Below are 15,010 nucleotides of genomic sequence, written 5' to 3'. Positions count from 1 at the left end.
AGAGTCAGAGAGAAGCCATGTAGTCCACCTGACACAGATTTTGGGAACTTTACCTGGTAAGCCACAGCCAAGTGGAGATACACAGAGTAATGGAGATGGGTTAAATTGATATGTAAGAGTTAACCGATAAGAGGCTAGAGATAATGGGCCAAACAGTGATTTAATTAATACAGTTTCTGTGTGAGTATTTCGGTTCTAGGCAGCAAGAACCAACAAGCGGCCTGCTGCAACAAATTTTAGGTAAGGTTCCATGAGGGGCTGGGAAGAAGGTTTATGTTTGGGTGGAATATTCTATAAATGTCTGTTAAGTCTATTTGAGTCATGGTATCTGTTAGTTCACTTATTTTTCTTTTAAGTTTCTGTCTGGCAGACCTGTCCATTGCTGATAGTTGAGGTCTTCCAGTATTAGTGTATGAGGTTTGATGTGTGATTTAAGCTTTAGTAATGCTTCTTTTACAAATACAGGTTCATATACCATTATATCAATGTTGGGCAAGGCAAATCGTAAGAAGAAAAGGGTCCCAAGAGCAGTTGGAAGAGTCAGACATACACACACACACACATACACACACACACACACACACACACACACACACACACACACACACACCCTCCAACTATTAGGAGTCTCACAAAAGCACCAAGCTAATAACCATAACATATTTGCAGAGGACCTAGAACAGACCCCCTCAGGTTTCATGAATGCTTTGTAAACCCCTAGCCCTGCTTAGTTGATTCTGTGTGTTGTATTCTCATGGTGTTTTGGACCCCTCTGGCTTCTACAATTCTTCCTCTACCTCTTCTGTGGGGTTCCTCAAGTGCCAAGGGGACTTGAACCCAACAGGCCAATAAACCTGTAGCGATTAAGTAAAGGAAAATAGATATGTTTTAGAAAGAAAATTTGGATCATAATAGGTCCAAGAACTGAAGAAACAAAAAACTTAAAGATGAACACTGTGACTGCTCACCAACCTGTTGGAAATCAGAAAAATGCCATGTTCTGTATTCCCCAATATAGCACATTTTGATGAACTTACAAATTCAGCAACCTGCCTCCTAAGTGAAGTTCTCACCCATTCAGTACTTTTTGTTCTGTCTCCACTTTCTAAAAAGTACAGTGTATTGGATCCTGCACCCATGCCATAACAAAATTTCTACAGCACTCATCGACCTTCCTTGGACTTCAGATCTAGCACACAATACCTGTAAGGTAAATTATTTAATCCATTCACCATATAATGTGGCAGAGTACCAACTGGGAAAGGACACCAGGCCAGGAGAAAGAATTGCCTCTGAGTCAGTGTGCTCTATAGCACTTTTGCATGTGTGTCATATAACGTGTAAAACTTGATGTCAGTTGTAACAGGAATATGTAGAGTCTCTATAGAGTCCTAACATAATACCTGCTAGGTACATAAACACAAATCATAAAAATAAATATTGCTGACTTGGAATTGGTTAAAGAGTGATCACCAGCAGAATATAAAGCAGATGTATACTATTTCCCGCATTCCCATCCTTAGCATCTGTAACCTTTTCTCCACTCTGCTCCAAATGATTGTGAAAGTCTCAAACACAAAAATGAGTTTTTCTTCATTAGACCTTAAAAACTTAAAAAATATGCATAAATAAAACATTTGCTTTAAGCCTGACTTTTTAATATGCAAGTCAGGACCCCATTTGAGTTGGCATAACCAAGAAATGGGGATGTGTTAAATCTAGTGACAGCAGTTGTGTTTCTGGATTATCAATGAACAAAAAATTCAAAATGAAACAAATAATAAGTACAAGGAGTTTCTGAAGTCAACAGCCTATGCTGTAGCACATGACTTCAGGGCTGGCATGGCTGTGAACACACCATACATGTACTTTCCATCCCTATGCTGTCACAGCACATCCTAATGAACACAGCCTGAAACAATTCGGCTCAGTTTTGAGTCTACTGTGTTTTCTTTTTACTGTACATGCAAAATCTTTATTCTCTTTTAAAAACATAATTCTTCTATTACAGAAAAGTAAGTTTTTAATTATTTTTCTAACATCATTTTTATGAAAATATAAAAGTAGCATATCATTCAATTATATAATGCTAGCATTATTTAAAATACTTCTGTGTTACTAACTTCAGTTTAGTGAAAAGTATATAATGATGTCTTAGAGTGAGGCCCAAATCCTCAACAGTTTCTGAAATGACCCTAAGTGTACTTGCTGTCATTTTATCCTATGTATTTAGAAAGCAATGTTCTCAGCAGTGGCCACTATAAACTAGAGATGTCACTCAATTCTGAAAAATGTTAAAGATATGTTGCAGCGTGCAGTATGAAATATTCAGTTGGGACAGTTATTTATGCAAAAAAATTCAATTTGTATGCAAATTTGCTGTCAGGTTTAATAATTGGTAAATTATTAAATCTTATGGTTTTTTACCAATACGTTTTTAGTTTCAGTATTTACTTTGTATACATGCATGTTCAGGATTGTGCAAAGATTTCTCAGGTGAGAAAGGGTCACAATAGAATGAATTCATGAAAGTTTCTTGGATTAAATAAATCTATAGTTGTTTCAGTTATTAGAATGAAAAATCTTAATTGGCATTTACAACTTATTATGACATATATTACTTAGTGTACAAAAATTCTAGAAATATTGTATCATATAATTATTCACATTTAATGACAGGAAGGACACAAAAGTAAACAGAAAATATTGTCCTGCTTCCCCAGGACTTAGTACCTACTTTAAACAATGCACCCATCACATCACATTTAATAAACTGTTTTTCCATTTAGATATTTTGGATATCCACTGAAATTTAAGGGCTAGAAAGTAAAGGCAACATGGGAACCGTTTTTTATTGCTGGAATCTAAAGTAGGACTAGAAAACACTGACTTTAAGAAAATATGCATGAAATAAATGAGGTGACAAAGGAACAAAACACATTTTCAGATAGAAGAATGTAGCTCAGTAGTAGAGGGAATAGATAGCATGGCTTTAGTTACAGGCTTTAGAAATGATCCCTAGCACCATAGAAAACAATTATAGAAATAACTTTACCACATTCTTACACTTCTTATTGTTGGTGTCCATAAGAAAGCCATTTGTATGACTTGACCCACTGTGTTGTTTCTGTTTCCCAACCACTTCACAGACTCCAAGTCCCATAAACATCCAGTGTCATCAGCTCTGATCTTTTCCTCTTAGTACTCTGAACATGGCCCCTCTGATGGGCTTGGACTTGACACTGTAGATGATGGGGTTGAGTACAGGGGGCACCACAAGGTACACATAGGCAACAAGGGCATGAACAATGTGGGGCAGGTGCCTCCCAAAACGATGGATCATGGACACACCTATTACTGGAATATAGAAGACCAGGACAGCCAAGATATGGGAAACACAAGTGTTGAGGGCATGGACACGCTCCCTGGGGGAGGCTAGACCCATCACTGTGTGAAGAATCAAGGAATAAGACATAACAATAAGCAAGGAATCTATACCCACTGTGGACAGAACCACATAGAGTCCATATAGGATGTTGACAGTAATGTCAGCACAGGCCAGCTTCATGACATCAGCATGGTAGCAGAATGAGTGAGACAAGAGGATCTTGCCAGGGCAATTGTTCAGTCGTTTAAGCAAGAAGGGCACTGGGAATAGTGACAGAGTTGCTCGGGCTACAATGACAGCCCCAATCCTGATGATGACATTATTAATGAGGATGGATGCATAGCGCAGGGGGTTGGAGATAGCCACAAAGTGGTCAAATGACATGGCCAAGAGCACTGAAGACTCTACCACAGAGAAGGAGTGTAGGAAGAACATTTGTATTAGGCAGGTATGGAAACTGATCACATGATAGTTAAACCAGAGCACAGCCAGGGTGGAAGGCAGTGTGGACAAACTGAGGCCCACATCACTTAGGGCCAGCGTGGACAGGAAGTAGTACATGGGCTGGTGTAGGCTGTGGGTCCTCTTCACAGCCAGGAGGATGAGGCAGTTTCCAGTGAGTGCCACAGTGTACATGGAGGAAAAGGGGATGGAGATCCAGCCGTGGGCAGCCTCTAGTCCTGGGATGCCAGTCATGAGGAAAGACTGTGGCTGGAAGAAGGAGATGTTGATGAAGGGCTGGGAAGCATCGTTGGAGACAGTCAAGGATTCTAGGAAGATGTGGTCTGTTCAATCTCTGAAGAACATAAAATGATGAAGTTAGTGCAAAAACGTTGGTGTAAAATCTATTGACATGGTTCCAAGCATGAACACAACAGATGTGAAGCATATTTAGAAATGCAGTGTCTCTAAAAGAAATAAAAATTCTAAAGGAGGAAATAAGGCTGCTCTGTGTAAAGGTGCTTGCTGCCACACCTGATGACCTTTTCCCCAGATGCAATTTGGTAGAAGTAGAGACCAAAACTGTCAATCTGACCTCTGATCTCACATCTACTCTATGGTATACCCCCCTTACATTAAGTAAATAATAAATACCAAATAAAGGGGAACTCTAAATTCAACCCAGTGAGTACCAAAGTAATAGTTAAACATGAGAAACAGTATTCTCTTCACAACTGAACCCAGCAATGAGGATTTTAAGAGCTAGAATTTCAGGAAGTCTGCTGTTACAGTCTCTCTTAGAAATGGTTGCATAAATAGGACTGAAATTATGGCAATACCAATGAACATGTTCATGTGGAAGGGGAAATTGCATGGGGTTCCATCTCCAGCAAGAACTCCAGGTAACTGGTGACTGCTAGGAGAGAAAGAATTATCACTTCTGGGGCTGAGGCTCTCATTGCTTGTTCACTATGAAGTGAACAACCTTGAAACAACATGCTCATAAATAACAAAAATGGACTCAGTCAGTTGTTTTTATATATTTTTTGAAAACTATACACACATATATACCAGGAATAATCAAAGAAAAGGCTACCAGAGTATTGTGGGGCATGGGTAGGATTCAAGGGAAGGTACTTGGTAGGGATGGAGGGAAGAAAGTGAAGGACAGAAGAGAGGCAACAATATTGTCATTAAAAATCTATAAAAATTAAATAGAAAAAGCCATACTCATAGGAAGCCCAACAATGAAAAAAAAAGAAATGAAAAATAATTCTGTACCAAAGTTTTCCAAATTGTTTGAAAATGAAAGAATGGATTGATCAGACAGAGTGAAAATAATTTGATGATAAAGAAATTTAAAATCAATATGGCAGATCAAAGAAAAGAATGATATAAATAGAAAAGTAGTATGAGGTTGAAAAACTTCCTCTTACCAAAGGCAAACAGTTGGAAGAATTAATTTAAAAAGAGTAATCAAGGATTGAGCCAGCGACCTGGGCCAGAGCAGATCTGAAACAGCAAACTCCACAGGAACAGGTACAGGGTAGCAACCACTGAGCAAGTGGGCCAGAGCCAGAGACCACTGCAGGTCCTTGTGTGAATCTGGGACATTTGAGGAAGTAGACCTGAGCCAGGACCCCTGTATATCCGGGCATGAATCTGGGACCTCCAAAGGAGGAGGCAGGAACCAGAGATCTCTGTGGGCCCAGGCATCAGTCTGGGACCTCTGAGAAAGTAGGCCTGAGCCATGACATCTGTGGGTCTGGGCATCGGTCTGGGAAATCAAAGGGAGTAGGCAGGAACCAGAAACCTCTGCTGGTCTGAGCAGTCTGGGACCTCTGTGGGAGTAAGCATGAGCCAGGTCTTCTGCGGGTCTGGATGTATATGAGCCTGGGAACTCCAAGGGAAAAGATCAGAGCCAGAGACCTTTATAGGACCAACCCCAAGACAGGGACCTCTGAAGGAGCAGATCCAGACCAGGGACATATGAGCCAACAACCTAGGCTAGAGTAGGTCTGAGACAACAAACTTAATGGGACTGAGCAAAGTCTGGAGCACTGAGTAATCTCCAGGAACACTGAGTGACCAACGGGGTAACTAGAACCGTGGCACTGACTGTACCATGAGGAACAATCATCTGAGCCTTGGATAACTGGCACCTAGAAGATTAATCAGTAGAATCACAGATAGCTCCAACCATATCAATTAGAGGAAAAGATGAGTAGACAAGGTAAGAACACATACAACACCACAAAGAGCAGCACAACACTAGTAAAATCTAGAGACCCTACAACATCAAGACTTGAACAACTAAATATAGAATAAGCAGAAGAAAATGACCTGAAAATTAACTTCAGGAGAATGTTTGAAACTCTTAAAGAGGAAATGAGAAATTCCCTCAAAGAAATGGAGGAAAAGACAAACAAAAATTGGAAGATATCAGCAAATCCCTTAAAGGAAACCAAGAAAAAGCAAAATCAAACATATGGAAGAAACTATTCAAGACTTGAAAACTGAAATAGAGACAATGAAGAAACATAAGCAAAGGGAATTATAGAAACAGAAATCATGAGAAAATGATCAGGAATCCCAAATACAAACATAAACAGCAGAATATAAGAGATGGAAGAGAGAATCTCAAGCACTGAGGATACAATAGAGGAAATATTCTCCTCAGTCAAAGAAAACATTAAATCTAACAAAAGCTTAATACAAAATATCCAGGAAATATGGGACACCATGAAAAGAACAAACCTAAGAATAATAGGTTTAGAAAAAGAAGAAGTTCAACTCAAAAGCACAGAAAATATATTTTTAAAATTCATAGAAGAAAACTTTACCAACCTAAAGAAAGATATGCCTATGAAGATATACCAAATAGACTGGATCAAAAAAACAAAGTTCCCTAGCCACATAATAATCAAAATACTAAACAAACAGAATAAAGAAGAAAATTAAGAGCTACAAAGGAAAAAGGATAAGTAACATATAAAGGCAGACCTATCAGAATTACACCTGACATCTCATTGAAGACAATGAAAGCTAGAAGGTCGTGTGTAAGCATTATGCAGACATTAAGAGACGACAGATGCCAGCCCAGACAATTACACCCAGCAAAACCTTCAATCATTATAGAAGGACAAAACAAGACATTCCATGACAAAATCAGATTTAATTAATACTGGCCACAAACCCAGCCCTACACAAAATACTAGAAGGAAAACTTCAACCCAAAAAAGTTGGCTATACCAATAAAAATATAGACAATTGATGGTCTCATAGCAGCAAATCCCAAAGAAGGGAAACACGCACAAATTAACATCACCAACAATGAAAACTAAATTAACAGGAGATAGCAACCACTCATCATTAATATCCCTTAATGTAAATGGACTCAACTCAACTATCAAAAGAAACAGACTCACAGATTGGATACAAAAACATAACCCATCCTTCTTCTGCATACAAGAAACATACCTCAACCTCAAAGGCCTCAGAGTAAAGGGTTTGGAAAATTTTTCCATCCAAATGGACCTAAGAAACAAACTTGTATAGCTATTCTAATATCTAACAAAATAGACTTCAAACTAAACTCAATCAAAAGAGACAAAGAAGGACATTTCATATTAGTCACAGGAAAATCCAACAAGAGGAAATCTTAATACTGAACATTTATGCCCCAAATACAAGGGCACCCTCATATGTAAAAGAAACAGTTCTAAAGCTTAAATCATACATTAAACTCCACACACTAATAGTTGGAGACTTCAACACTCCTCACTCACCACTGGACAGGCCAGTCAGACAAAAAAATAACAGAAAAATAAGGGAACTAACAGATGTTATGACTCAAATGGACTAAACAGACATCTATAGAATATTCCATCCAAACATAAAAAATGTACCTTCTTCTCAGCATCTCATGGAACCTTGTCAAAAATTGACCACATACTCGGTAACATAACAAATCTCAACAGACACAAGAAAATTGGAAAATCCCCATGTATCTTATCAAATCACCATGGCTTAAAACTAGAAGTTACCAGCAACACTAATTCTAGAAAGCCCACAAACACATGGAAATTAAACAATGCTCACATGAATCATCAATGGGCCAAAGAATATATAAAGGGAGAAGATAAAGACTTTCTAAAATTCAGTGAAAATGACGACACACCATACCAAAATTTATGAGACACAATGAAAGCAGTGTTAAGAGGAAAGTTCATAGAACTAAATGCCTACATAAAGAAGCTGGAAAAATCCCACACTGGTGAATTAACAGAACATTTGAAAACTTTAGAAAACAAAAAGCAAACTAACCCAAGAATACTAGATTGCAGGAAATAATCAAATTGAAAGCTGATCAAAAAAATAGAAAAAAGAAAACAATACAAAGAATCAATGAGACAAAGAGTTGGTTTTTCAAAAAAATTAACAAAATAGACAAATCTTTATTCCAACTAACCAAAAGGCAGAGAGAGAATATCCAAATTAATGAAATCAGAAATGAAAAAGGGGTCATAACAAGAGACACGGAGGAAATACAGAGAATCATCAGGTCATATTTCAAAAGCATGTACTCCACAAAATTAGAAAACTTAGAGGAAATGGACAACTTTCTGGATAAATATCACTTATCAAAATTAAATCAAGACCAGATAAGCAAATTAAACAAACCTATAAATGCTGAAGAAATAGAAACAGTCATCAAATGTCTCCCAAACAAAAAAGCCCAGGACCAGATGGTTTCAGCTCAGAATTCTACAAGATTTTCAAAGAAGAACTAATACCAATACTCCTCAAATTATTCCACACAATAGAAACAGCAGGAACATTGCCAAACTCTTTTTATGAGGCTACAATTACCCTGATACCCAAACCATAGAAAGATATGAAAGAGAATTTCATACCAGTCTCACTCATGAACATTAATGCAAAAATACTAAATAAAATACTGGCAAATTGAATCCAAGAACCATCATTCACCATGATCAAGTCGGCTTCATCCCAGAGATGCAGGAATGGTTTAACATACGAAAATCTGTCAACATATTCCACCATATAAACAAAGTGAAAAAAAAAACCACACGATTATCTCATTAGATGCCAAAAAAGTTTTGGACAAAGTACAACATCCCTTCATGATAAAGGTCTTAGAGAGAGGAGGGATACAGGGAACATACCTAAACATAATAAAGGAAATGTACAGCAAGCCAACAGCCGACATCAAACTAAATGGAGAGAAACTCCCCGTGATTCCACTGAAATCAGGAACAAGACAAGGTTGTCTACTCTCTCCATATCTATTCAATATAGTTCTTGAGGTCCTAGCTGGAGAAATAAGGCAACAAAAGGAGATCAAGGGGAAACAAATACAAAAACAAGAAGTCAAACTCTCACTGTTCACTGATGATATGATAGTTTATAAGTGACCCCAAAAATTCTACCAAGGAACTTCTACAAATCATAAACATTTTCAGCAATGTACCAGGACACAAGATTAACTCAAAAAATCAGTAGTCCTCCTTTACACAGATGATAAATGGGATGAGAAAGAAATCAGAGAAACATTACCCTTCACAACAGCCACAAATAGCATAAAATATCTCAGAGTAACTCTAACCAAACAAGTGGAAGACTTGTATGACAAGAACTTTAAATCTTTGGAGAAAGAAATTGAAGAAGACACCAGAAAGTGGAAAGATCTCCCAGGCTCTTGGTAGGTAGAATTAATATAGTAAAAATGGCAGTCTTACCAAAAGCAACCTACAGATTCAATGCAATGCCCATCAAAATCCCAGAAAAATTCCTCACAAACCTTGAAAGAATGGTACTCAACTTAATATGAAAACGCAAAAACCCAGGATAGCCAAAACAACAAGCCCCACCTGTCAGTGCATACACAGTGCTGCTCAGGAAGGAGAGGGAGTGAGACATGTTGGAATTGAGACAGTTTTTGTTGTTTCTGATATGAACTAAAATTATAGGATACATATTTTCAGTTTTGTCCAGGCTTTGGGGAGTCAAGATTTTAGAGGTAAGGAAAAAATGATATCTAAAATAAAACAACTTATTCTAAGTAGTGCCTTTGAGAAGCTGAAGCAGGAATTACAGAATTCATTCCTGAACAGAAAATAAAGGCAATCAAGACTGACCCAGCTTCTGGCTGGTGCTACGCTCCCTGGCTACTGCCTCTCTCTTCCTACCCCAGCCAGCTTGCATCCAGAAAAACCCTCCCTTCTTCCTCCCCTCTTCAGGTTTATAACATCTCCAGCTCAGCCTGATCTGGGTGCTGGGACCGGACAGGGGGTGCAACTGGCTAGCGGGGGTTTCTTTGTTTCATTAGCCTCTCTGCAGCAAGGTAGGCCCTTTGTCTGCTAGCTCCTTGGCAAGCAAGAACACCTGATTTCAGCACCAGAAGATACATCCGGGAGCACCAGAAGATATATCCAGGAGGCAAGAAAGGACAACTGACCCTGTAAAAGAAGATCCATAGAGGAGCATTCGGGAGAAGAGATGGGCAGGCAGCAATGGAAGAATTCCTCCAACAATCTGAAAAACAACATGAAATCACCAGAAACCAGCAATCTTACAACAGGAGGATTTGTGCACCTCAATCAAGAAGAAGTAGAAAACCTTGACTTTTTAAAAGTGATAGAGACCCTTAAACATGAGGTGAAAAACTCCCTTAAAGAAATGGATGAGAAGAATAACAAAAAGTTTGAAGAACTGAGTAAATCCGTAAATGATATCCTAGGAAACCAAGGAAAAACAATCAAACAGAAAATGGAAACAGTTCAAGACTTGAAAACTGAAATAGAGGCAAGGAAGAAAACACAAACCGAGGGCCAGCTGGATATGGAAAATCTAGGTAAACAACTAGAGACTACCGAAACAAGCATAACCAATAGAATACAAGAGATAGAAGAAAGAATCTCTGATTCTGAAGATACGATAGAGAAAATAAATGCACTGATCAAAGAAAACAGCAAATCAAACAAATTCTCATCACAAAACATTCAGGAAATCTGGGACAAAATAAAAAGACCAACCCTAAGAATAATAGGGGTAGAAGAAGGAGAAGTACAGCTCAACGATCCAGAAAATATATTTAATAAAATTATAGAAGAAAACTTTCCCACCCTAAAGAAAGATATTCCGATGAAGGTTCAAGAAGCCTACAGAACACTGAAAAGACTGGATCAAAAAAAAATCCCCTCACCATATAATAATCAAAACACAAAACATACAGAATAAAGAAAAAATATTAAGAGCTGCAAAGGAAAAGGGTCAAGTAACTTAGAAAGGTAAACCTATCAGACTTACACCTGACTTCTCTATGGAAACCATGAAAGCCAGAAGGTCCTGGATAGATGTACTGCAGAAACTAAGAAACCATGGATGCAAGCACAGACTACTATACCCAGCCAAGCTTTCATTCATTATAAATGGAGAAAAAAATATTTTCCAGAATAAAAACAAATTTAAACAATACATAGCCACAAATCCAGCCTTACAGAAAGTAATAGAAGGAAATTCACAAACAAAGGAGTCCAGCATTGCCCAAAATAACTCAGACATCTAGTGACCCTTCACCAGCACATCGCAAAGAAAGGAAACACACAATCTCTACTACCAAATAAAAAATGACAACCAGAGTTAATATCCACTGGTCATTAATATCACTTAATATCAATGGACTCAATTCACCTATAAAAAGGCACAGGCTAAGAGATTGGATACGAAAACAGGATCCAACATTCTGCTGTTTACAAGAAACACACCTCAACCACAAAGACAGGCATCTACTCAAAGTAAAGGGTTGGGAAAAGGTTTATCAAGCAAATGGACCTAAGAAACAAGCTGGTGTGGCCATACTAATTTCTAACAAAGTTGACTTCAAACTAAAATCAATCAGAAGAGATGGAAAGGGACACTTTATACTCATTACAGGAAAAATCTATCAGAATGAAGTCTCAATCCTGAATATCTATGCCCCTAATACAAAAGCACCCACTTATATAAAAGAAACATTACTAGAACTCAAGGCAGCCATCAAACCAAACACACTGATAGTAGGAGACTTCAACACTCCTCTTTCACCAATGGACAGGTCAATTCAACAGAAACCTAACAGAGAATTAAGAGACTTAATAGAGGTAATGAACCAAATGGACTTAACAGACATCTATAGAACGTTCCACCCAAACAGGAAAGAATATACCTTCTTCTCTGCGGCTCATGGAACCTTTTCGAAAATTGACCACATACTCGGTAACAAAGCAAACTTCCACAGTTACAAAAACATATTAGTAACCACCTGCATCTTATCGGATCACCATGGATTAAAATTAGAATTCAACAACAATGCTACCCCCAGAAACCCTACAGACTCATGGAAACTGAACAGTCAACTACTGAACCACAGCTGGGTCAAGGAAGAAATAAAGAAAGAAATTAAAGTCATCCTGGAATTTAATGAAAATAAAGACACAACATACTCAAACTTATGGGACACTATGAAAGCAGTGCTAAGAGAAAAATTCATAGCACTAAGTGCCCACTTAAAAAAAACGGAGAAAGCACACAATGGAAAGTTAACAGCACACCTGAAAGCTCTAGAAAAGAAAGAAGCAGACTCACCTAGAAGGAGTAGAAGACTGGAAATTATCAAACTGAGGGCAGAAATCAACAAAATAGAAACACAGAAAACAATCCAAAGAATCAATGAAACAAAAAGCTGGTTCTTGGAGAAAATCAACAAGATTGACAAACCCCTAGCCAAACTATTCAAATGGCAGAGAGAGAACACACAAATTTATAAGATCAGAAATGAAAAAGGGGACATAACCACAGACACAGAGGAAATTCAGAGAATCATTAGATCTTACTACAAAAGCCTGTATGCCACAAAATTGGAAAATGTAAAAGGAATGGACACTTTTTTAGATAAGTACCATATACCAAAGTTAAACCAGGACCAGGTAAATGCTCTAAATAGTCCTGTTAGTCGCGAAGAATTGGAAAGTGTTATCAGAAACCTCCCTACCAAAAAGAGCCCAGGACCTGATGGGTTCAATGCAGAATTCTACCAGAACTTCCAAGAAGACCTAATACCTATACTCCTTAAGGTATTTCATAATATAGAAACACAAGAGTCACTGCCAAATTCCTTCTATGAAGCTACAGTTACCCTGATACCTAAACCACACAAAGACTCAACCAAGAAAGACAATTATAGGCCAATCTCACTCATGAACATCGACGCAAAAATTCTCAATAAAATACTGGCAAACAGAATCCAAGAACACATTAGAAAAATTATCCACTACGATCAAGTAGGCTTCATCCCAGAGATGCAGGGCTGGTTCAACATATGAAAATCTATAAATGTAATCCATCATATAAATAAACTGAAGGATAAAAACCATAGGATCATCTCATTAGATGCTGAAAAAGCATTTGACAAAATTCAACACCCCTTTATGATAAAGGTCTTGGAGAGATTAGGGATACAAGGATCATTCCTAAATATAATAAAGGCTATTTACAGCAAGCCGACAGCTAACATCAAATTAAATGGAGAGAAACTCAAGGCCATCCCACTAAATTCAGGAACACGACAAGGCTGCCCACTCTCTCTTTATCTTTTCAATATAGTGCTTGAAGTTCTAGCAATAGCAATAAGACAACACAAGGGGATCAAGGGGATTCGACTTGGAAAGGAAGAAGTTAAACTTTCGTTATTTGCAGATGATATGATAGTGTACATAAGCGACCCGAAAAACTCCACCAAAGAACTCCTACAGCTGATAAACTCCTTTAGTATTGTGGCGGGATACAAGATCAACTCCAAAAAATCAGTTGCCCTCCTATATACAAAGGATAAAGAAGCAGAGAAAGCAATCAGAGAAGTGTCACCTTTCACGATAGCCACAAATAGCATAAAATATCTTGGGGTAACTCTAACCAAGGAAGTGAAAGACCTATTTGACAAGAACTTTAAGTCTTTGAAGAAAGAAATTGAAGAGGATACCAGAAAATGGAAGAATCTCCTTTGCTCCTGGATTGGGAGGATCAACATAGTAAAGATGGCAATTCTACCAAAGGCAATCTATAGATCCAATGCAATCCCCATCAAGGTCCCATCAAAATTCTTCACAGATCTTGAGAGGATATAAAGTTGATGATAATCAACAAAAAACAAGAAACCCAGGATAGCCAAACAATCTTATACAATAAAGGAACTTCTGGAGGCATTACCATCCTGACTTCAAACTCTATTACAGAGCTACAGTATTGAAAACAGCTTGGTATTGGCATAAAAACAGAGAAGTCGACCAATGGAATCTAATAGAAGACCCAGATATTAACCCACAAACCTATGAACACCTGATTTTTGATAAAGGAGCTAAAAGTACACAATGGAAGAAAGAGGGCATCTTCAACAAATGGTGCTGGCATAACTGGATGTCAACCTGTAGAAAAATGAAGGTAGATCCATGTTATGACCATGCACAAAACTCAAGTCCAAATGGATTAAAGACCTCAATATTAATCTGAACACTCTAAGCCTGATAGCAGAGTTAGTGGGAAGTACTCTACAACATATGGGTACAGGAGACCGTTTCCTACATATAACCCCATCAGCACAGACGTTAAGGGCAACATTGAATAAATGGGACCTCCTGAAGCTGAGCAGCTTCTGTAAAGCAAAGGACACTGTCACTAAGACACAAAGGCAGCCTACTGACTGGGAAAAGATCTTCACCAACTCCACATCAGACAAAGGTCTGATCTCCAAAATATATAAGGAGCTCAAGAATCTAGACTTTAAAATGCTAATTAACCCATTTAAAAAATGGGGCTCTGAACTGAACAGAGAATTTTCAACAGAAGAAGTTCAAATGGCCAAAAGACACTTAAGAGCATGCTCAACCTCCTTAGTGATCAGGGAAATGCAAATCAAAACAACTTTGAGATACCATCTTACACCTGTCTGCTATGGATCCTCAGACTGCACTGAGCTCCTGTCTCTTCCGCCTTATAGCACTCTCTCTGCCCAGCCATATCACTCCTGTCTCCACCTCCCTACTGCTGGAATTAAAAGCCTGTGACTTCCAAGTACTGAGATTTAAAGGTGTGATCCACTGTCTGTCTCTGTTTCTCTTTGAG

General features: G+C 38.1%; 1 protein-coding gene across 1 annotated transcript; it reads right to left on the bottom strand.

Annotated features, from left to right (window-relative positions):
- Nucleotides 1–3,178: 3,178 nt before the first annotated feature.
- Nucleotides 3,179–9,772, bottom strand: LOC119817484 (olfactory receptor 51I2-like). Its single transcript, XM_038334779.1, has 2 exons — nucleotides 9,724–9,772; nucleotides 3,179–4,158 (listed from the first exon to the last, which is right to left on the bottom strand). Exons 1-2 carry the CDS (start codon nucleotides 9,770–9,772, stop codon nucleotides 3,179–3,181), a joined length of 1,029 nt encoding a protein of 342 aa, XP_038190707.1.
- Nucleotides 9,773–15,010: the final 5,238 nt, after the last annotated feature.

This window comes from Arvicola amphibius, chromosome 1 (genome assembly GCF_903992535.2).
Source record: "Arvicola amphibius chromosome 1, mArvAmp1.2, whole genome shotgun sequence".
NCBI classification, from domain to species: Eukaryota; Metazoa; Chordata; class Mammalia; order Rodentia; family Cricetidae; genus Arvicola; species Arvicola amphibius.
This window is presented reverse-complemented; position numbering and strand designations above follow the sequence as displayed.